Source organism: Ruditapes philippinarum, unplaced genomic scaffold (assembly GCF_026571515.1).
Source record: "Ruditapes philippinarum isolate M1 unplaced genomic scaffold, ASM2657151v2 ctg667_1_1_1_1, whole genome shotgun sequence".
NCBI lineage: Eukaryota > Metazoa > Mollusca > Bivalvia > Venerida > Veneridae > Ruditapes > Ruditapes philippinarum.
Window position 1 is genome coordinate 241,409 of NW_026859933.1, and position 18,524 is coordinate 259,932.

General features: G+C 33.3%; 2 protein-coding genes across 3 annotated transcripts in view; both read left to right on the forward strand.

Annotated features, from left to right (window-relative positions):
- The first annotated feature begins 580 nt into the window (after positions 1-580).
- On the forward strand, positions 581-5,717 carry LOC132758326 (growth arrest and DNA damage-inducible protein GADD45 alpha-like). Its single transcript, XM_060749904.1, has 6 exons — positions 581-741; positions 2,702-2,809; positions 3,478-3,598; positions 4,300-4,551; positions 4,763-4,995; positions 5,235-5,717. The coding sequence occupies exons 1-4, from the start codon at positions 698-700 to the stop codon at positions 4,504-4,506; spliced, it is 480 nt and encodes a 159-aa protein (XP_060605887.1). The 5' UTR covers positions 581-697; the 3' UTR covers positions 4,507-4,551; positions 4,763-4,995; positions 5,235-5,717.
- A 2,815-nt stretch (positions 5,718-8,532) lies between these two features.
- Positions 8,533-18,524, forward strand: part of LOC132758327 (ankycorbin-like) — a 35,995-nt gene continuing 26,003 nt past the window's right edge. The window contains exons 1-5 of one of the 2 annotated variants that reach the window (XM_060749914.1): positions 8,546-8,768; positions 13,574-13,681; positions 15,590-15,710; positions 17,300-17,584; positions 17,964-18,409. In XM_060749914.1, coding sequence (XP_060605897.1) covers positions 8,722-8,768; positions 13,574-13,681; positions 15,590-15,710; positions 17,300-17,551 — 528 coding nt within the window. In that variant the 5' untranslated portion in view covers positions 8,546-8,721 and the 3' untranslated portion in view covers positions 17,552-17,584; positions 17,964-18,409. Of the gene's footprint in view, positions 8,769-13,573; positions 13,682-15,589; positions 15,711-17,299; positions 17,585-17,963; positions 18,410-18,524 lie in introns of those variants that run through there. The other variant, XM_060749906.1, reaches the window with a different exon arrangement.

The window sequence follows — 18,524 nt, forward strand, 5'->3', positions numbered from 1 at the left end:
ATTTAGCTGGACCCAATTTAGTTTAACCATATAAAGCCTATGTTATGTTCACAAATTTGTTTTTTATAAGAAAAAGATATATAGAGTAAATAAATGATTATGCTGAAATGAAAGATGGTGGTTAATAAATGTATTAACACGAGCATCTTTCTTTAAACAAGTACTAAAAGATGAGCACTTTCATGTTTCTATCGTAACCGTTTGATCAATAACTTAATCTAAACGAACTAATGCACTGAGTTCATATAAGTGCAATTATCATATTCATGAAAGTAGATCTACTCATTTTAACACAACAGCATACAGATTATATTAAATCATGATACATCTTGCTGCAGTAATTTGAGGATTCAAAACTTGTTGTCGGGGCCATATTCTGTGTGTTTTGAATTATTTCATGACATCAGCTTTTTGTTTGTGACCTTTTATTTTTTTCAAGTCCGATACAAAGAAGCCCCAGACAAAGCGGACGGACGCGATATAGTGTATTGAACCACATGACTATAGCGCTGAGTGAAACAACCAATGAAAAGCGGAGCTCCGGGAAAACTAGGTCTGGCTATAAATATATTGTATTTGTACCAGCTGATCGTAGTACGTTGATAGACTCGCGAAGAGAGCGGACGCATCGATATAAGGTTAAAGCAAGTGTTTAAACAAAGCCATTGTGTTCTTATCTTTGGATATCTTAGTTATTATGACATATACAGAAAATATTCTGAAAATGGATGAAAGTAAAACGTAAGTTTCTTTACTTTATGTTTCAATTTTGCATCTTAAGTGTTTCACAACGTTGCAATATGCTCCCTTAATCTTAACCTTTCTTTAAACTCTGTCTGTCTTTGTGCAGAGTTTGCAAATACTTTGGTATCTTTAACGATTTATACAATAATTATTAATTTTCGTGTTCGTATTTTACAGTAATTGTAGGCATTTATATCTTTACTGAACCAAATATTGCATTAACATATTGTATAAAAATCGTCTTTTGTTCGTTCCAACGTGGCAGATATTGTGTTGTTTATGCAGGGTTCACCATATTGCATCATTGCTCCACCTGTACTGAAAGTCAGTTACGCAAGATAAATTTGAATACGTCTTGCAGGCAATTAATTTCATTTCATGGTGGGGACTTTGGGACTAGAATTGTGAAAGATGCATATTGAATGCAGATATGTCAGATTTTATGATGCAACCACCTGATAAGCCATGCCGTCAGAAATTATGTCCGTAATACGAGTCTGATAATTCATGGCTCTGTAGTATCATAGTCGTTTTATACCTTACTCATTACCCAAACGTATATTATTTCTATAACCACACCCTGTCTTGAAGGCTGTCTAAGGAATCTGATTATCGTGCACTTTTAAGAAAATAAACCAAATTATGTACCAGCTGAACCAGGCTTTGATGCAGATTTAAGAACATTTTGGAGTTATAACATAACAATATTTTATGAATTACAATTGGAGTGTTACAAGAGTATAAATCGTCTGACTTAAACGCATTTGTCTATACTTTAATGTTGTTGGAGATTTTCTTTATCGATTTAAACATGTGACAGCTGTTTGAATTTTGCTGATTAGTTACGAGCACGTGGTGTACGGTCTATTGACTTGGCAGACAAGTTGTAGCTCGTCATGACCTTATCCGAGGAGTCAATGAAGGAATAACGAAACAAGATAGGAGTGTTGTAACAAAGAACTTTAAACGAATTAAACCCTACATTATCACAAGTAGACTGTACTACCGTTGTTCATTACATACGCTTTGATCTTCGTGATGAATCATTACCTTGTTAAACATATCCCGATCGTAAAATATGCAAGACGATTAAATCGTCAACTTAGGTGACCTATAACCAACCTCTCATTGTGCTTTGCCCCATCGTCTGCGTAGGTTAATCATGCACTCTTGACTGCCGTTTATAGAAAGGAATTTTAAACGGAACATGCTTGTGGTTAGCTTGTTAATGGAACTTATTACGATAGCAAATATTTGTTTCTACAAAAATTAAGCTTTGTTCATTTTGGTATTAGTTTGCATAGTCACAAGAAAAGAAAACTCTCTTTATTAATAGCATATGATTGAATATGGTGCGCTTTACCGGAATATAAATTCATACGCAGTCATTGTGCGTTCCTTTACCGGAATATAAATTCATACGCAGTCATTGTGCGTTCTTCTGTTTTGCACGAATCGCTGAATATAATTCTCGTGTATATACATAAATAGATGTGTTGAAATTAACACGTATATCATCAACCTAAGAAAAATCTGTTAACAAGTCTGTCGATTCACTCAAATATGATAACTGAATTAATCGGTTGAAAGACAAAGGAACTATTCGTGTTTCGTATTGTTTGAAGTTATTTTCCTTATGCCGCAGTGATATTCCCCGTTTCTCCATCTTCCCGTTTAAGTTTCCGCATTTCATATCGTACCATCCGGGTTTTTATTTTATCTGTCGTATTAAACGTGCGAAACGTTTCCGTATTTATAAAACATCATTTAATATATACTTTAAAAAATCACGCTTTACTATAGCTATCATTTTGGAGACGCTCTTTCCTTGTCTTCATGAAGAAAATAGATTGGACTAAATATTCAAATTAATAAAATAAACCAGGTAGTTACTTCTAGTTTTATTGTACTGCCTTTCTTAATTTAAAATAAAAATTCAGCAATTAATTATTTACAGAAAACCGCCGTCTACTATAGGTAAAGCCGTGAAACATGTACTGGTTCAAGCCATGGAGCAGGACAGAGTGAACTATGGTGTCTTTGAATGTGTTGATATTCTAGAAAGGTAGGTCGATTTATACAGTTACAAGATTTTTCATATTTTTATTGATCTGATGTTATTTTATACTTTTAAAGTGAATGGTTTCTAATGGTGTCTTTTTATGTAATATTTATAATGTTAAAGATATGATACATATGTAAACATAAGTGTCCTGACCTTGTTATATACGTTGTTAAGTCATATGATACTTTTGAGAGCGCATGATCGTTTCTTTTTACATAACACTACATGTGCACTGTATCACGTGCTGATTGATAGGCTACAGCCTAGATAGTTGTGTTCCTACGAGAAAAATTTCTTCATATCGTTTTATTATTCTGAGAAAATATGTAACATACGGATCAGGCAATTTGCCAACACTGACTGCTAGTTTATATATCTGCACGTGATGAGTTCAAACAGAATATATAAAAGCTGTCTTTGTTTCTGAATGCCTGTTATCTCAACAGGTTTACTATCACATCTTTGTTCTTTATTAATGTTGAACATCAAAATGAGACAGCAATAAAACTGGTCATATGAGCCACTTTCATTAAAACATGCAGTTGGTCTTGTATGTAAGTAATATAATATAACTAAAGACCAAACTCCATCGGAGACCAAATATATTTTGCTACTTCTATTATTGTGTGATTACTTTATATATTATACATAATGGTTGGTATTTACAGAGATACAGAGCGGGTTCTAGTTGTGATACTTCCAGACACCAAGGTCAAGGACGCAGCTCTACGAATACAACACACTCTCATTGAGGCGTTCTGTCGGGAAAATGAGGTCAAAGTTCTGAAGGTCAGTAGATTGACCTACTTTTATTACTGACAATGATCATTAACTATCGAGATATATTCGGTATTTGTAAACCGAACACACATTTCAAAATATATTATATTTTTGTTGAAAGTACACTCCCACAAAATGACGAAAAAGCAAGATGTTTTCTCAAGTTTAGAGATAACATAATTTTTTCTTGCATGTTTTAGGCTGATTGCCAATAATCATGACCAAAAACACATATTATAAAATAGCTTATCAGATTTCCGGGTTGAAATTTATAAGATATATGTTTGTTGATTTGATATATGTATGAAAGAAATTTGGACTTTATTTTTATACCTTATCTGCATTGATTAAATTAGACCATAGAAATGCAGATAAGGGAAAAAATATTGCCAAGGTCACTTTTATATTTACAATTGAAACTTAGTTTTGTAAACATATAATCATTAACATAAATATGTTTAGAAATAATAAAATATTTCAGTGACATATTATTCCTATCAATGCATTGCTTGTACAAAAACAAGTTGTCAACAACCAGGTTACTGTCCCATTAATACATCAGATGTAACATTAATTCATAGTGTATAAATGTCAAGCGTTTTATTTAAGAATTTATTTAATGAATAGAGCTATTTATATCTCATTTTGATAAAAATAACACCTATCAATTACATTAAAATTTTAATTATTGTGTTATCTTTTTTCAACAGGTTGATTGCGCTACAAAAATTTCAACAATATTTACATCAACTGCCACTAAAGAACAAAAAGAGAGATCTTTTTCTACAGACTTTAGCTGCATTCTGGTCAAGAATCCTGAAATATTCAGTAAAGATGATGAATTTGTCAGTGACTATTGTGAAAACTTCATTCTGGGAGGGCTGGTACCTCATGGTTGTGTTGAAATACCTGCCTGAATCCATTTCATACTGCTTTGTGAGCAGGGATACAGCTTTTCAGTGGTAGGTATAGACTAATATGTTTACTGAGGAATAAATGTTATTTTATGTTACAATCATGTATTTTATTGCAAGGTAGACAATTAATATCAATTGTTATTATTAGGTCAATTTCTTCATTAGCTGTGAACCTAAAGAGTGCAATATTTCAAGAATTATTATAACAAGGAATGTAAATATAGTACTAATGTATATTATATTTTATGTTTTCTAGGGCTACATTAAAACCCATTCAGCACAGACAGCGTTATTGGTCGTGATGACAGAGACAAGGCAAGACTTGACATAGATGGGCGAACAATTTTACTATTTTAGACAGTAACACAATTATGATGGAGGAAAATTGAACATACACAGAACCAGACTGACACTGGACAGAAGGAAAGGCGATGTTCTGATAGAGATATCTATATTGACTACTTGAATATCAACAAAACAGTTCGACAGGTACGTTCAGGCTCACTTCTATGGTATCATATCTTTAAATACTGTTTTACTCTTTATCGATAGTCTCTAACTGTTGCTCCCACATAAACGGAATAAATTAGTTTTTTTATACTATGGCATTCAGAAATGGTAAAACGTTCGGTGTTTACTATTGGAAAAAGTTCAACTAATAATGAAACATGATTGTGACCTTTACATTTAGATTATTTGTAATTCAGTTGGCATTTTCTATATTTCAGAAGCTGGGAACGATTTCCGCCATAAATTGTCTGGCTACAGAATGTCACTATCTGTAAATGTTCCGGATTAAATGTCTGAGTGGGACGGAATTAAATATAAAGGAAGAGATATGTTTTGTCCGTGACATTTACACCGACGTAGTGGGAGGGATCGATATGGCAGCCTAAACTCAGAAAGGACCCACGACTTTAACTAAATGAAATAAATAATAGCATTCAGAACTAATCAGTTTTGACATTTTGAACTTGAACATTCTCTGAAAATTGTTGTATTATTTGTCCTTTTATATATGATATTTTATCATTTGTATAGTTAATTACATGATACTGTTCATACAACATGTAGTACATTATATCATTTTATATACCATTATAACAGAAAACATGTTTGTGATATTTAGATATGTTGAAATGTAATCATGTAATTGAATCAATTTATGTACATACAGGATCGTGAAAATAAAACTATTTTAGGAAGACAAACAGTTGTTATGTTGTTTTTCTTGCTTTATCTTAAATTAGATGACTTGAATATCATATAACATTGATGTACCACTAAAGTTAAACGGCATATTCTCAATTCATTCTTTAATAATAATATAATAATAATATCTTAATTTAAAGGTAAGACATGATGATATACTATTGTAAAACACAAACAACATGTTATGTTCTACATATCTGCTACATATTAAAACGTGAAGTTCTTTGAATAGAGTATTGTCAGTTTATACTCGGGTTAAGCAGCAGAATTGCCGGTGAATTTACCTAGAATTACTTAATTAGGTTTTTTAATCTATTCTGCTAAGACCGTTGCTTACCTGTAAATTTAGCTTGAACGACAACGTATGTACATGTACTCGCCTTATGAACACCAGATTCACGTCTCTAGATGACTTCTCCGAAAGAGCTTTGGTGCTAGTATTTGCACAATAAGACAGATGTTGTCAAGCTTGGCATTACGATCTGTATATCATATAGAGGTGCTTTAGCTGTCTGCATGGATAGTATAACATTATTGCACAACTTCCAGTTGTAGAGAGAGCTAGAGTATTCTGCAGCACAACTGTGACCAAGAAAACACAAGTTTTTTGAGAATTATTTCAGCTAAAATCCTGATAAAACTACCACTTATTATTAAGGTCTGCTGAGTTATTGCGACAATGCGATGCCTACTTTTGGGTTAATATCTTTTTCATTGGGGGGAAATGCGGAAATGAGTTTGTAAGGAGTTTGAAATGTCTAGCCAAGACGTACTAAATGCAGTGTTTCACGATATTATACCCATTGCTTGTTAATATTCCAATGAGTACCTACGTGAAAATTGAAAATTGTTTTGTTTCACTTGCAAAATATCTAGGAAGTGAACTGGCCACATCAGTTGCGGATGAAAATGTAACATTTTGCACCACTTTGTCCACACGTTTTCACAATATGAATATGAATATACACTACAAAATAACTCCCAAAGTAATTCTGATAACAATACAATCGTAGAATAATATAGCAGGGTTCAAGAATGTCTTTTTGAGAGGTATATTAATATAACGGCGTAAATTTTATTATTCGTAATGCAAAATTCTACAACCTCTTTTTTCGTAAAGCAGACTATATGCCAAGAGTTTTAGAAACCAATTATAGAGTGCAAAATATGCATATCATAATTTTATAGACTTAATAGAGTACTTATGGGCGAAAAGTAATAAGTGGTGAGATGGAATACACGGTGTAGTGACATCGATGTGATGCGGGAAGGATATTCTGAATGATCCGTGCACAATATAAATTCATATAGTCTTGCGGGAAAACTGTTAGTTTAATGTGAGAGGTATCACGCAGCCATTATGTCTTGATTTATGATAGGTTATCCTGGAAGTACATTGAACGCGTAACTTACGTCATGTAAAACCTTTTTATTCGCACGACAGAATGGTTTTGTTTAGGGTGTGGACAATGTTTAACCATGCTGAATTTCAGTCACATTTCATACCTCATGTGTGGTTGTTACTTTTCTGTATCACAGTATCATATGTTAGAAATATAACACCCAACTTTAGATGATCGAACAAATCTCATGTATCATACTGTGTATGGTAGGTGACAATCTTAGTCATTAAAACCAAACAGTAGTAGGTATCAGACATGTTTTATCATACAATACGTTGTTAACGCCTTAAGATATATTTTCAAAGGATAAATTAAGAGTTTCCGAGCAGTTTGAAAAATGGACACAGCGTCATCCCTCCCATCTGCGTGTGATTTAATGACGTATGTCTTAACTTTGCAGAGAATTGTACCGCCCAATGACGTTACGTCACATCCCTTGTTTGTAAAGTGCTGAAGAAGACCACAGGTGGCAGTATCAGTGTTTGGACACCCCACCCCTATCTTCCCACAACCCTGGAAAAAATAATTCAACACTCTAAGGCTTACTACAACAAAACAACCGATAAAAAATCCACTATCAAAATCTATAACGGTGGTTTTGTATTTGGTACCGAAAGGTCAAAAGCCACTGCAAATTTAAATTAGCGTTTTTAATAATATAATATGTATGTAAATGCTAAAATATTACTTTTTTGCATGTGTTTGTTGCTTTTAAAATTTAAAAATCTTTCTCACTTTATAGAAATTAACGAAATCTTGAGGATTGACTTGTCCAAGGTAATGAGGTTACAACATTGTAACATATGATGTTTAGTTTTATTAAAGTTGACCTGTACATTTGTGTGGGAGTAATACTAGCTTGTAACAGACAAAGAAATTCAAACATGAATCATTCGATACATTACATAATGGCCAAAATATACAATAGTGAAAAAGGGCAAAAGAGACTGTATTGCAAATTTCTATTTAAAGTTTAAAAGAAAATCAAAGGGTTTGTGATCTTTGTTCTCCCATGCCTTACTGTTTAAAGATGACATGACTTAACTCGTTTATGAACACAAAGACCATCTTGCGGTTTCATCACCAGCCAGGCTCTTTCTTTCAGATAACTTCACGCTAGCTAGCGCTTTTAAAAAGACACACCTTTGTAGCGTTTCCTTGCCAACAAGTTTGAACTCGTACAAGCAAGCACCTTTAAGCACATGGTGTTTGTGAAAATTCCTTACCATAATGACGTTTTAAATATATGTGTATGTATGTATTTACTACGTGTTAATTCTTTCAAGATCTGCAATAGCAGCTTGCTCTATTCAGACTATTGACAATAAACCTTTTTTAACGTAAACATTTGTCGTCTGCTTATTTCCGGTAATTTCCGTGACAATTCGGACGTCCAATAGGAACGCTGATATTTGCAAATTTACGCACACACATGAATGAAGTGCGTAAAGCGACCTGTTTAACGTCGATTAAAAGTCGTGATAAGCTCAGGTAATATTAAACCTACAAACGTGACTGTTTTATTACTAACAATCATCATTACCTAGGAACACAAGTGGACTACCGTTTTCTCTCTTAATCAACTTGAAAACTTGAAATTATGACTTTGTCGGATATAGAAGACAATGTCTGCATGGACTTAACAAAGTAAGTTGGATTCTTTTTTCACGTTTAAGAATATTTGTGTATATCCACACGTATATATGTGTACGATACACGATATTTCTATGTTTCATCACTGTATTGTACAATATGTCACATAGAAAACGCATTTTATGCTGAATAGATATAAATGACGTGATAATGTAATTACAATGAACATGATTGCATAAAAATATGCGCTTAAAATGGACAAAAGTCAACAAAATTAAACAATCATACAAATATACGAATGCAAACCTTAAAATGTTATAATGTCGGTTACAAATATGCATGCATTCTTCATACATGGGTTTTAAACAGAGATATTCGTTTTTTATGCTGGAGGCATTCGATCACAGTTAAGGCACAATATCTGCTGAAAACTTTGTTGTTTACTAAAATCATTTATGTTTTCGCTTGACCTGTGATAGGCGGTACAACATACACCCCCGGGTAAATCATGAATAATATGTGGGTGTATCAATTTCTTAAATCTACCATAATAAATAGTAATTGTTTATAGCTCTGCGTCACAATTGTAGAAAGTAAACTATCACGTTTTAAAACGCAAGAGTTCAACATTGCATGAATTATGCAAGTCATGACTGCATTATAAAACACGATTAAACACACCGTATTACCGGCGGCAGTGATGGCAGATCACTGCAGTGATGGCAGATATCTGAAAATTACCGATCGGTACAGGTAGGTTATAAATTTGGTTGGTTTAATTATATTACACAAATACGGCCCATATCATTGCTATAAAACTATTGTCCATTGAATGGAGATACTGTAAGGTATTTTTGGACTCGTGTTTTCCTGTTTTAAGACTATTTTGAGCAGGTTAAAAGTGAAAAGCCTTGGAAAAATCCGTGAAAATGTCTGTTTTCTGTTCAAAATATCTCAAGTTTTAAGTAAATGGCAGGATTTCCTGTTATCAATATAGACGTTCATCCATTGAAGTCACGCAAGCCAAATATCTACCCCGTGAGTCTTTTCTTGAAAAGTTTTACAGACGCTCAATCTTGTCCGGTCGAAGAAAAAATGCTGCCGTTGTAGGCAGATACATATTATAAATGCTGCCGTCGATGGCAGAAATACCACGAAAGTGGCTAACATTCTGACAGAAAATCAAGTTCAATCTTTTATCAATTCCTCTTTTCTTTGCGTCCTTTTAGTCGGAATTGAGACGTTAAACTATCATTTCTAATATTTTCTCAAAGATAGAAAAGTTATTAATGCGGTGTGTGCATCGGAAAAAAGCTTTTTAGCAACATGCAGTTACAATACAAAAAGTGATGATTTAGTACGACAAAATTTCACTATAAATAGAAAAATGAACATGAAAAACTTCATTTTTCTATATTCATGCATGTGTGCTTGATCTGTTCATATGAATTGAAAGGTCAAAAAAGAGAAAAAGAATATAACAAATCAAAAAATTCTAGTTTTTTCCCTATAAATACAGGATTTATTTTCATCTTGTGATATGAATCATCGAAAGGTTCATCTTTATAAGTTGTATCATAGTTTGGAGACCTTTCTGTTGAAAATGTGTCAGGGTTAAATCGTATACATATACATGCACAGTGCGTTAACTGGGGTGCGGGTATTAGTTACCCGCACTCCAGAGCATGCCCATTGATTGGTTCATTTTTGCTGGGGTTTACATATTGTGACGGCAGAGAAAGGGAAAGCGACAGAAATGTCATATTCAGATGTTCGTTCATTGGTTCATTTTTGCCGGGGTTTCATATTGTGAAAACAGGGAACTTGCTTTTATGTTTGACTATGATACAAAAGAGAAAGAACACCAAAACACTCGTCAATCTGATTAATACTCGGGGGCTACGCCCCCTCGTACAAATCAGATAGCCTCGTGTTTAGGTGCTCTTTCTATTACTTGTCATGGTTACAACTAAAATGAATGAAAAAATATATAGTTAAAAGGGAGCACGTGATGCTAGAACTGTTGTTAATAGTTTAGCATAGTAAATGTAATTCAAAGGCAAACTACAACGCTATTACAAACATGAAAATTTAAAGAAATGAATCCACGTTGTCGTGTTTTTCAAGAACTTGATAATATAGGAAAATATTTGAACTGTCAATAATATTATCTTTCCATTTTACATTAACATACATTGTATCATAGTTTGGGGACTTTTCTGTTGAAAATGTGTCAGAGTTAAATCGTATACATATACATGTACAGTGCGTTAACTGGAGTGCGGGTATTAGTTACCCGCACTCTACAGAGCGTGCCCATTGATTGGTTCATTTTTGCTGGGGTTTACATATTGTGACGGAAGAGAAAGGGAAAGCGATAGAAATATCATATTCAGATGTTCGTTCATTGGTTACTTTTTCCCGGGGTTTCATATTGTGACAGCAGGGAATGTGTTTTTATGTTTGACTATGATACAAAAGAGAAAGAACACTAAAACACTCGGCAATCTGATTTATACTCGGGGGGCTACGCCCCCTCGTACAAATCAGATAGCCTCGTGTTTCGGTGCTCTTTCTATTACTTGTTTTATGATACACTGATGCCAGTTGCGAGGTTAATAGTCTCCCCTTTATTACATCAATTTAATAATTTATAATCTGCGCCGATTAAGTAAATTTCAGCCTTTATTTGTCATAAAGCGATGAACATCATTACCTCGAGAAAATAATGTCATATGCTAGCAAATGAATGTCCACTTACAGAAGTTACTTGCTGTATTAATATGCAATTGGCGTTATGTCTTAAAAAGGGAGTGCGCTGCTAAACTTAAGATACATATAGTATTGTATGCATGTAACTGACAGACACAACAGATCAAACACACATGCATGAATATAGAAAAATGAAGTTTTTCATGTTCATTTCTCTATTTATAGTGAAATTTTGTGGTACTAAATCATAACTTTTTGTATTGTAACTGCATGTTGCTAATTAGCTTTTTTTCGATGCACATACCGCATTAATGAAAAAAATCAAAAAATCTACAAAACAGCAATTTTTCTTCAAAATTATATGTGAGGCCATGTTTTAACATGGAAAAACGCGTTTTTGGGTAATTTCGTTTTTTTTTTCATCATTTTCTGTTAATTAACCCATTACCAGATATATACGCCTTTCTACGCCTTTTTCACCCCCCCCCCCTCCGTTTTTGCTTCTCAAATGGTGAAAAAATGCCTTATTTAGGCCCCAAACACTTGTTTTTGTTTGATAAATGTTGTTTAAAAAATTGACCACTTTTTCGGCGCGGCCCCCCACCCCATCCAAAAGATACATCAGGGGTTGCCAGAAGGGGGATGTGCCCCCTTCTGTTTGGGGGGGGGGGGTTTGGAGGGGGGCTGAGCCCTCATCGCCAAGAAAACTTTGGACTTGTGGGAGGCTAAAAATGGCCCCAGGTCATCATCATAAGGTAACGTGTAACCAATGCTGAAAAGCCTTTGACTCTATCTCAATCCATTGAGAAGTGGCAGCACTTTGAAATCAATTTTGATGGAAAAAAAATCAACGCAAAATAGTGATTTTTGGCAATTTTGAGATGACCCCTAGTGGCTATGGTAACAGGAAATTTCAGACTGAACATGTTGTTACAAAGGCAATGGTCCAGTCAACATTTGTGCCAAGTTTGATTAGTTTTGAATCAGTTTTATAGTTTTATAGCAACTTGAACTTGTAACGGGAGACCTTTCAATGAAAACAGCCATTTTTCACAAGATGCTCATGGGGTAATGGGTTAATAACTTTTCTATCTTGAGAAAATATTAGAAATGATAGTTTAACGTCTCAATTCTGACTAAAAGGACGCAAAGAAAAGAGGAATTGATAAAAGATTGAACTTGATTTTCTGTCAGAATGTTAGCCACTTTCATGGTATTTCTGCCATCGACGGCAGCATTTATAATATGTATCTGCCTACAACGGCAGCATTTTTTCTTCGACAGGACAAGATTGAGCGTCTGTAAAACTTTCAAGAAAAGACTCACGTGGTAGATATTTGGCTTGCGTGACCCCAATGGATGAACGTCTATATTGATAACAGGAAATCCTGCCATTTACTTAAAACTTGAGATATTTTGAACAGAAAACAGACATTTTCACGGATTTTTCTAAGGCTTTCACTTTTAACCTGCTCAAAATAGTCTGAAAACAGGAAAAAACGAGTCCAAAATTACCTTACAGTATCTCCATTCAATGGACAATAGTTTTATAGCAACGAAATGGGCCGTATTTGTGTAATATAATTAAACCAACCAAATTTATAACCTACCTGTATCGATCGGTAATTTTCAGATATCTGCCATCACTGCAGTGATCTGCCATCACTGCCGCCGGTAATACGGTGTGTTAAAGTTCAGTGCAGGGTGCATAGTATGCTAAGTACTATTATTCTAGGTACAGGAGTAAATAATTATTTTGATATAAACATGTGGCAGTATTGAAAAACACGCGGGTTCTCATAAGATCCACATGCAACCAAATTCGTTGTGGTTTTGTTGTTGTTGTTGTTGTTGTTCATGTTGTGTGATTGATATCACATACTGTAGAGTGCAATCATTCTACACGTTCCTTTAGGTTTTTAAAATGACAATATTTTTGACATGCATCCAGTATACTTGCTTAACCTGTACCGGGACGTTCTAAAAGTCCGATATTCCTCATAGTTGGGAGTTTATTATATCCTTCCTCCGATAACGCTAAAAGTGCTCGGATTCTCAGTAAATATATCTAGCACGTGAAATCTGAATGTTTGACATTGCATGTTAGATAATAATTTTAGACATGCAGTCCACGTTTTTAATTTCAGGAATTATCTCAAAGACATTGGTAAAGCAGTTCGAGCAGTTTTGTCTAGTTCTTGTTTGGAACATCGACTCACGTGCGGGGCCGTCGAATGTGCACGACAACTTGAAACGTAAGATTATAATTTTGCAAGAAGGCCTAGATCTATGACCCATATTATATTTTTTCTCCTTTTGTCAGAAACAAATGATATTTATAGAGTTCTATATGTATCATAAATAGACAGTCACATGTCAGGCAAGCTGTAAGATTGTTATATATATAGCATTTACTAGAAAAAGCGTTTACTGTGCACACGTCTTAACATTGATTCTCCACTAAACATTCAAATTAGGCTGTGTGTAATAGTGAGTAATTGACATTTGCGAATAGTTACCAAAACACCTTTTTTTGTTGGTTTAACTCATGTATAACATTGAACACATACTGGTTCTTTTAACATTTCACCAAAAAACTTGTAATATATCCTGACATTAAGTTACCAAGAATTCGAGATTTGTGCAAAAACAGATACGTTACCATTTTTCCAATTGCTTTCAGAGACTAGATAAAAATAATTAGCATGAATATACACGATTTGGAAATTTACTATCATTCTTTCAGCAATATAGCACCAGTATATATTACAACATATTATGCATCGATATGCATTTTAAAAAAAAACTACGTCTATGAATAGCTTGTGAACTGAAGCTGATGAAAATGTTACTTATTAATCAGACTTGTTTATTCCAAATACATTATTTACTTATAAAAGCATTTTAGGTCAATAAAAATACTGATGTTCCATACTTATCTATTGACACAATGTAGCTCGGATTTACTTAACAGTATAAATTTATTCCGCTAAGTGGAAAGGAATATTAAATCATAGTAACGTATCTGTTTCACAGTTCTACTATGAACAAAATTATGAAAAACCCTGAACACGTAGATAGATATTCATAAAGTTTTTTAAACAACTGACCAATAAATAATATGTCTGAACCAGTACTTTTAATATTAAACAGAACACACAATATCATCTCCAGTTTTTTAGGTTTTATTGGTTTATGTGTAGCTTCAAATAGTCAAATTACATCGTGACTTTAAGAAACAGATTGAACTTATTAAGAACATTTAAATAAAGACACTCATCTATTAGAATATGTAACAGCTATATTAATGTGAGTTGTGTGAATTGACTTTCCGTATTACGTTGTTTTTTTTTGGTTCATCTGCTGTTCAATTGTCTTTATTTTTTCTATATACTTTTTCTTTATATACTGGTACAATCTCGATCTATGATTTTTTCATACTTGGTGATATGAGTAAACCTACATGTATATGCTTATCTACATTTAACAAAATTATATCAGAAACAATGGTACTGCTTAAAGAAAACCAACTTAGTAATAATCAATCCATATATATATGTGCACCTCCAAGATTTTGAGTTATATCCAATTAGTCCATCCCTACCATAGACAGAAAATCTTTATACGACCCTGACTAAAATTTAGAAACTAACGGGCATTCATTTAAAAATACTTCAATATGTTTGTTTTTTTCATTAAGTTACAGTGCTGTTATATATTGCCTAACCATATATTACTTATTTAAACCAAAGTTTTGTTGAAGATTTAGTTATATATATTAAACAGTATTCAAATCTTTTTCTAAACAGATACGTTACCAGATGTTTAAATACAGTCCTTTACATTTTATTTTTATGCAAATTTTGCAAACCAAAAAGATATCAACATATAGGCTATTTATTCCAGGAAATAAAACAGTAAATCTTTATATGTTTCTTTTCTGTTTTTCAACATTTTATTTCCTAGAAAACTCGTAAAAATCCAACAGACTAAGTCATTAATTTGAATGCTTTACATACATGACCATGTAATGAAGCAATAGAATGCCCAAAAAGTATTTTTCAACTGCAGTGCAACTAAATATACTCGAGGGACAGACTATTTTCTAATTTGCACGTTTAGTGGAGAATCAATGTTAAGTAGTCATGATTGTTGAATTTCAGAGAACCTGATGACGTCATGATGTGTATCCTACCGGAAGTATATTCGCAGAATGTTCCCTCAGGGATACAACACACCCTTATGGAAGCTTACTGCAGGGAGTGCGATATACCCGTTTTAAAGGTATGCAGTGAACTTGTTTATCTTGTTGTACATCTATATTTCTGTTTAAAATATTTATACTGTAAAGCCTCATGTACAGTGAAAATGTTTTAATGTAGCTCTACTGTACAGTAGATTTCTCTTTTTACTATATGTACAGTAGCCACTGACTCTGTGCACAATGAAAATGTATATAGACCTACAGTATCCATTTAATACATTTTGAAATTATTTTGATATCGCATAAATAGCAAAAAGTTCTGTAGACTTTTTATATATCTTTTTGTTTATAATTAGAGAATTGTTTGTCTTTGTATAGATAGCGTGAAAGATATTATTCTATACAGTAGTCTGAGTAGATCTAGTGAGCGTTATTGTAACAACTTCGTACCGAATAGTCAGCTTTTTTTAGTTGAATACATAAATTCATGCCTGACACCTTATTTTAAAGATTAATCAGTTAACTCATCAGGATGTATTTAAAACCGTTACACGGATCAACTAGATCTACTGGTATCGAAGCAGTTTCCGTTAAAAATATGGGGATAATAAAAAATTTCTCAAAAACAACGTCTCCGATTTAAATAAACTTTTGATACGACTTAATACAGGTCATGCATTGTTATTGTAAATAAAAACCGGATTCCTGAATTAGACATGCGCATCACAAAAGGGGCTCCAACGGGGTGTGTAAATTAGCCGTATTTGATCCGCTACAGAAGCAGTTTCCGTCACATTTTTTAATCGTTTATTTTGAGGGTTTATAAATCGGTATCGAGTTTTATTTTATGATAAGACTTTTTGACGACCTCTTTAGGTAAATTATATTGATTTATTTTGGGTTTTAATAGTAAATATTCAGAAATCCATTAGATTTAATATGACATCTACAGAGTTTTCACGAGTGTACTGTAACTGAATTGCGTTCATTAATTCGTAATTATTCTCCTAAACACCCCATAAGGTGCCCCAAAATAAAAATAGCCTTTTATACGGGAAACAACCTACTGTTAGAGTAATTAGACTATAATAAACAGTGTTGCTTCCCTTGGTTAGAAAAATTGTGCCGCGGGTTTCCCGTTTTCTGTCATTTTCGCTTTTATTTCAAGATCTGTTGATTAAAAATGATAACAACACATAGTTCTAGCTTATATTTATTGATTATTATGAATTTTGAATGATTATTGGCAACTTTTGAAAAGTCGTCTGTATTCGCCGGCAAAGGGGGGAAACTTATCTTAATTTGTGCCTAATGGAGTTATCCTTTGCGCATGCGCAATAGTAGCACGTGAAATCCCTCATGCGAAAAATGTAAACACACCTGCTTGTAAAATATAAAGGTGAGAACGATATATTAAATGTTTAATTTAGATTGAAGAAATTCTGTCGAACGTTTTCCTTTAATGATATCGTTCTCAAAAAAACTCACCTTCAATTTTGAAGAGTTGCAGTAAACGAAAATAACCGTATTGTCGGATACTACTAGCCGACGGATACTGCTTCGATACCAGTATGTAAATACATCCGTGAAAATAGTTTCAAGGACATATTTGTTTACATTTTGTCATGACAGATCCGCCTTGTAGATCTAGAGATTTTTTTGTTCTCAGGTTGAATCCGTTTCTTCTTTTGTTGAAATGTTTCAAGTGTATGAAGCCAAGTACTTTTCATCGAAATCTAACGTCACAGACAACGTCAGAAGTGCGCACGCACCACTTGAGAGAAAGCAGAGTAATACCCGAGATTATAGCTGCTTCTTAATCAGAAACCCGGATGTAATGTCGTCTGAAGAACGAATGTTGAAGATGTTTTGTGTTCAGGCATCAAATAGAAAAGAAGTCATCATAGAAATACCAAGTTGAACTCTAAACAGACACTCAAAATTGATAGTAAAGGTAACATGTCAATTTACAATTATCAATGGATGTACATGTCTAACGCTAGTTTAAAATTATTAGGCCTAGATCTACTCCTTTCAATTATTCTTAAATTATTTCTACCCTTGCCATTATCCAGATAGAAACGTGCAGTAAATTGCAAAGACCTTAAATGTATAAATGCACATATGCAGAAAGTAATAAAAATGAGATTCGAATAATATTCTATGTTTTAACATAACAGACATACCTAAGAGATAGGTCTTAGCATTGCGCACATTTTAAACAGTTAAATCATGGAAGTCAGCTGAGAATTTACATTAAAGTAAATCTGGTATTTTTTTTTCGTTTAAGAACTCGGATATAGATCTAATGTATTTCTATTTTATTATTTCAGAAACCTTGCTTTCTTTCCAACCATCTGTGAAAACTATACAGGAGGACTTTCTTTGAAGAGTGCGCCTATAGAGATACTATGATGCATACATGTAGAAGCCGTCAAAACTGAAAACTTATTGACTTGCAGATGTTATTATTAAAAATATACGAACGTGGAACCTCTGTGTCATTTGACCACATCGACAGGAATGCTTCATTTATGAGTTGACAGACAATAGGGACAAATGTGCATTAATTTATATGATATCCTAAGTTTCAATGACTACTAGTATTCCAGTAGATATATTTATATATAACGTTTCATATTATACACATATTCTTGATACATTGTGACGGTCTTGGTGAAATATACTTACGGCGTTACGCATGTTGAATATAACTAAATTTAAGTGTATGAAATGTTTTCTTTAAATGAAATAAACGTGCTCCATAAAACCGTGCTTTGTCAAGTTATATAAACATTACTCTCATATGCTATATTGTAACCTAGACCTTGAAACTGTTCCCTTTCATTTTGATATAGTGACTCGCCCATATTGTATATTAATATTATATATAA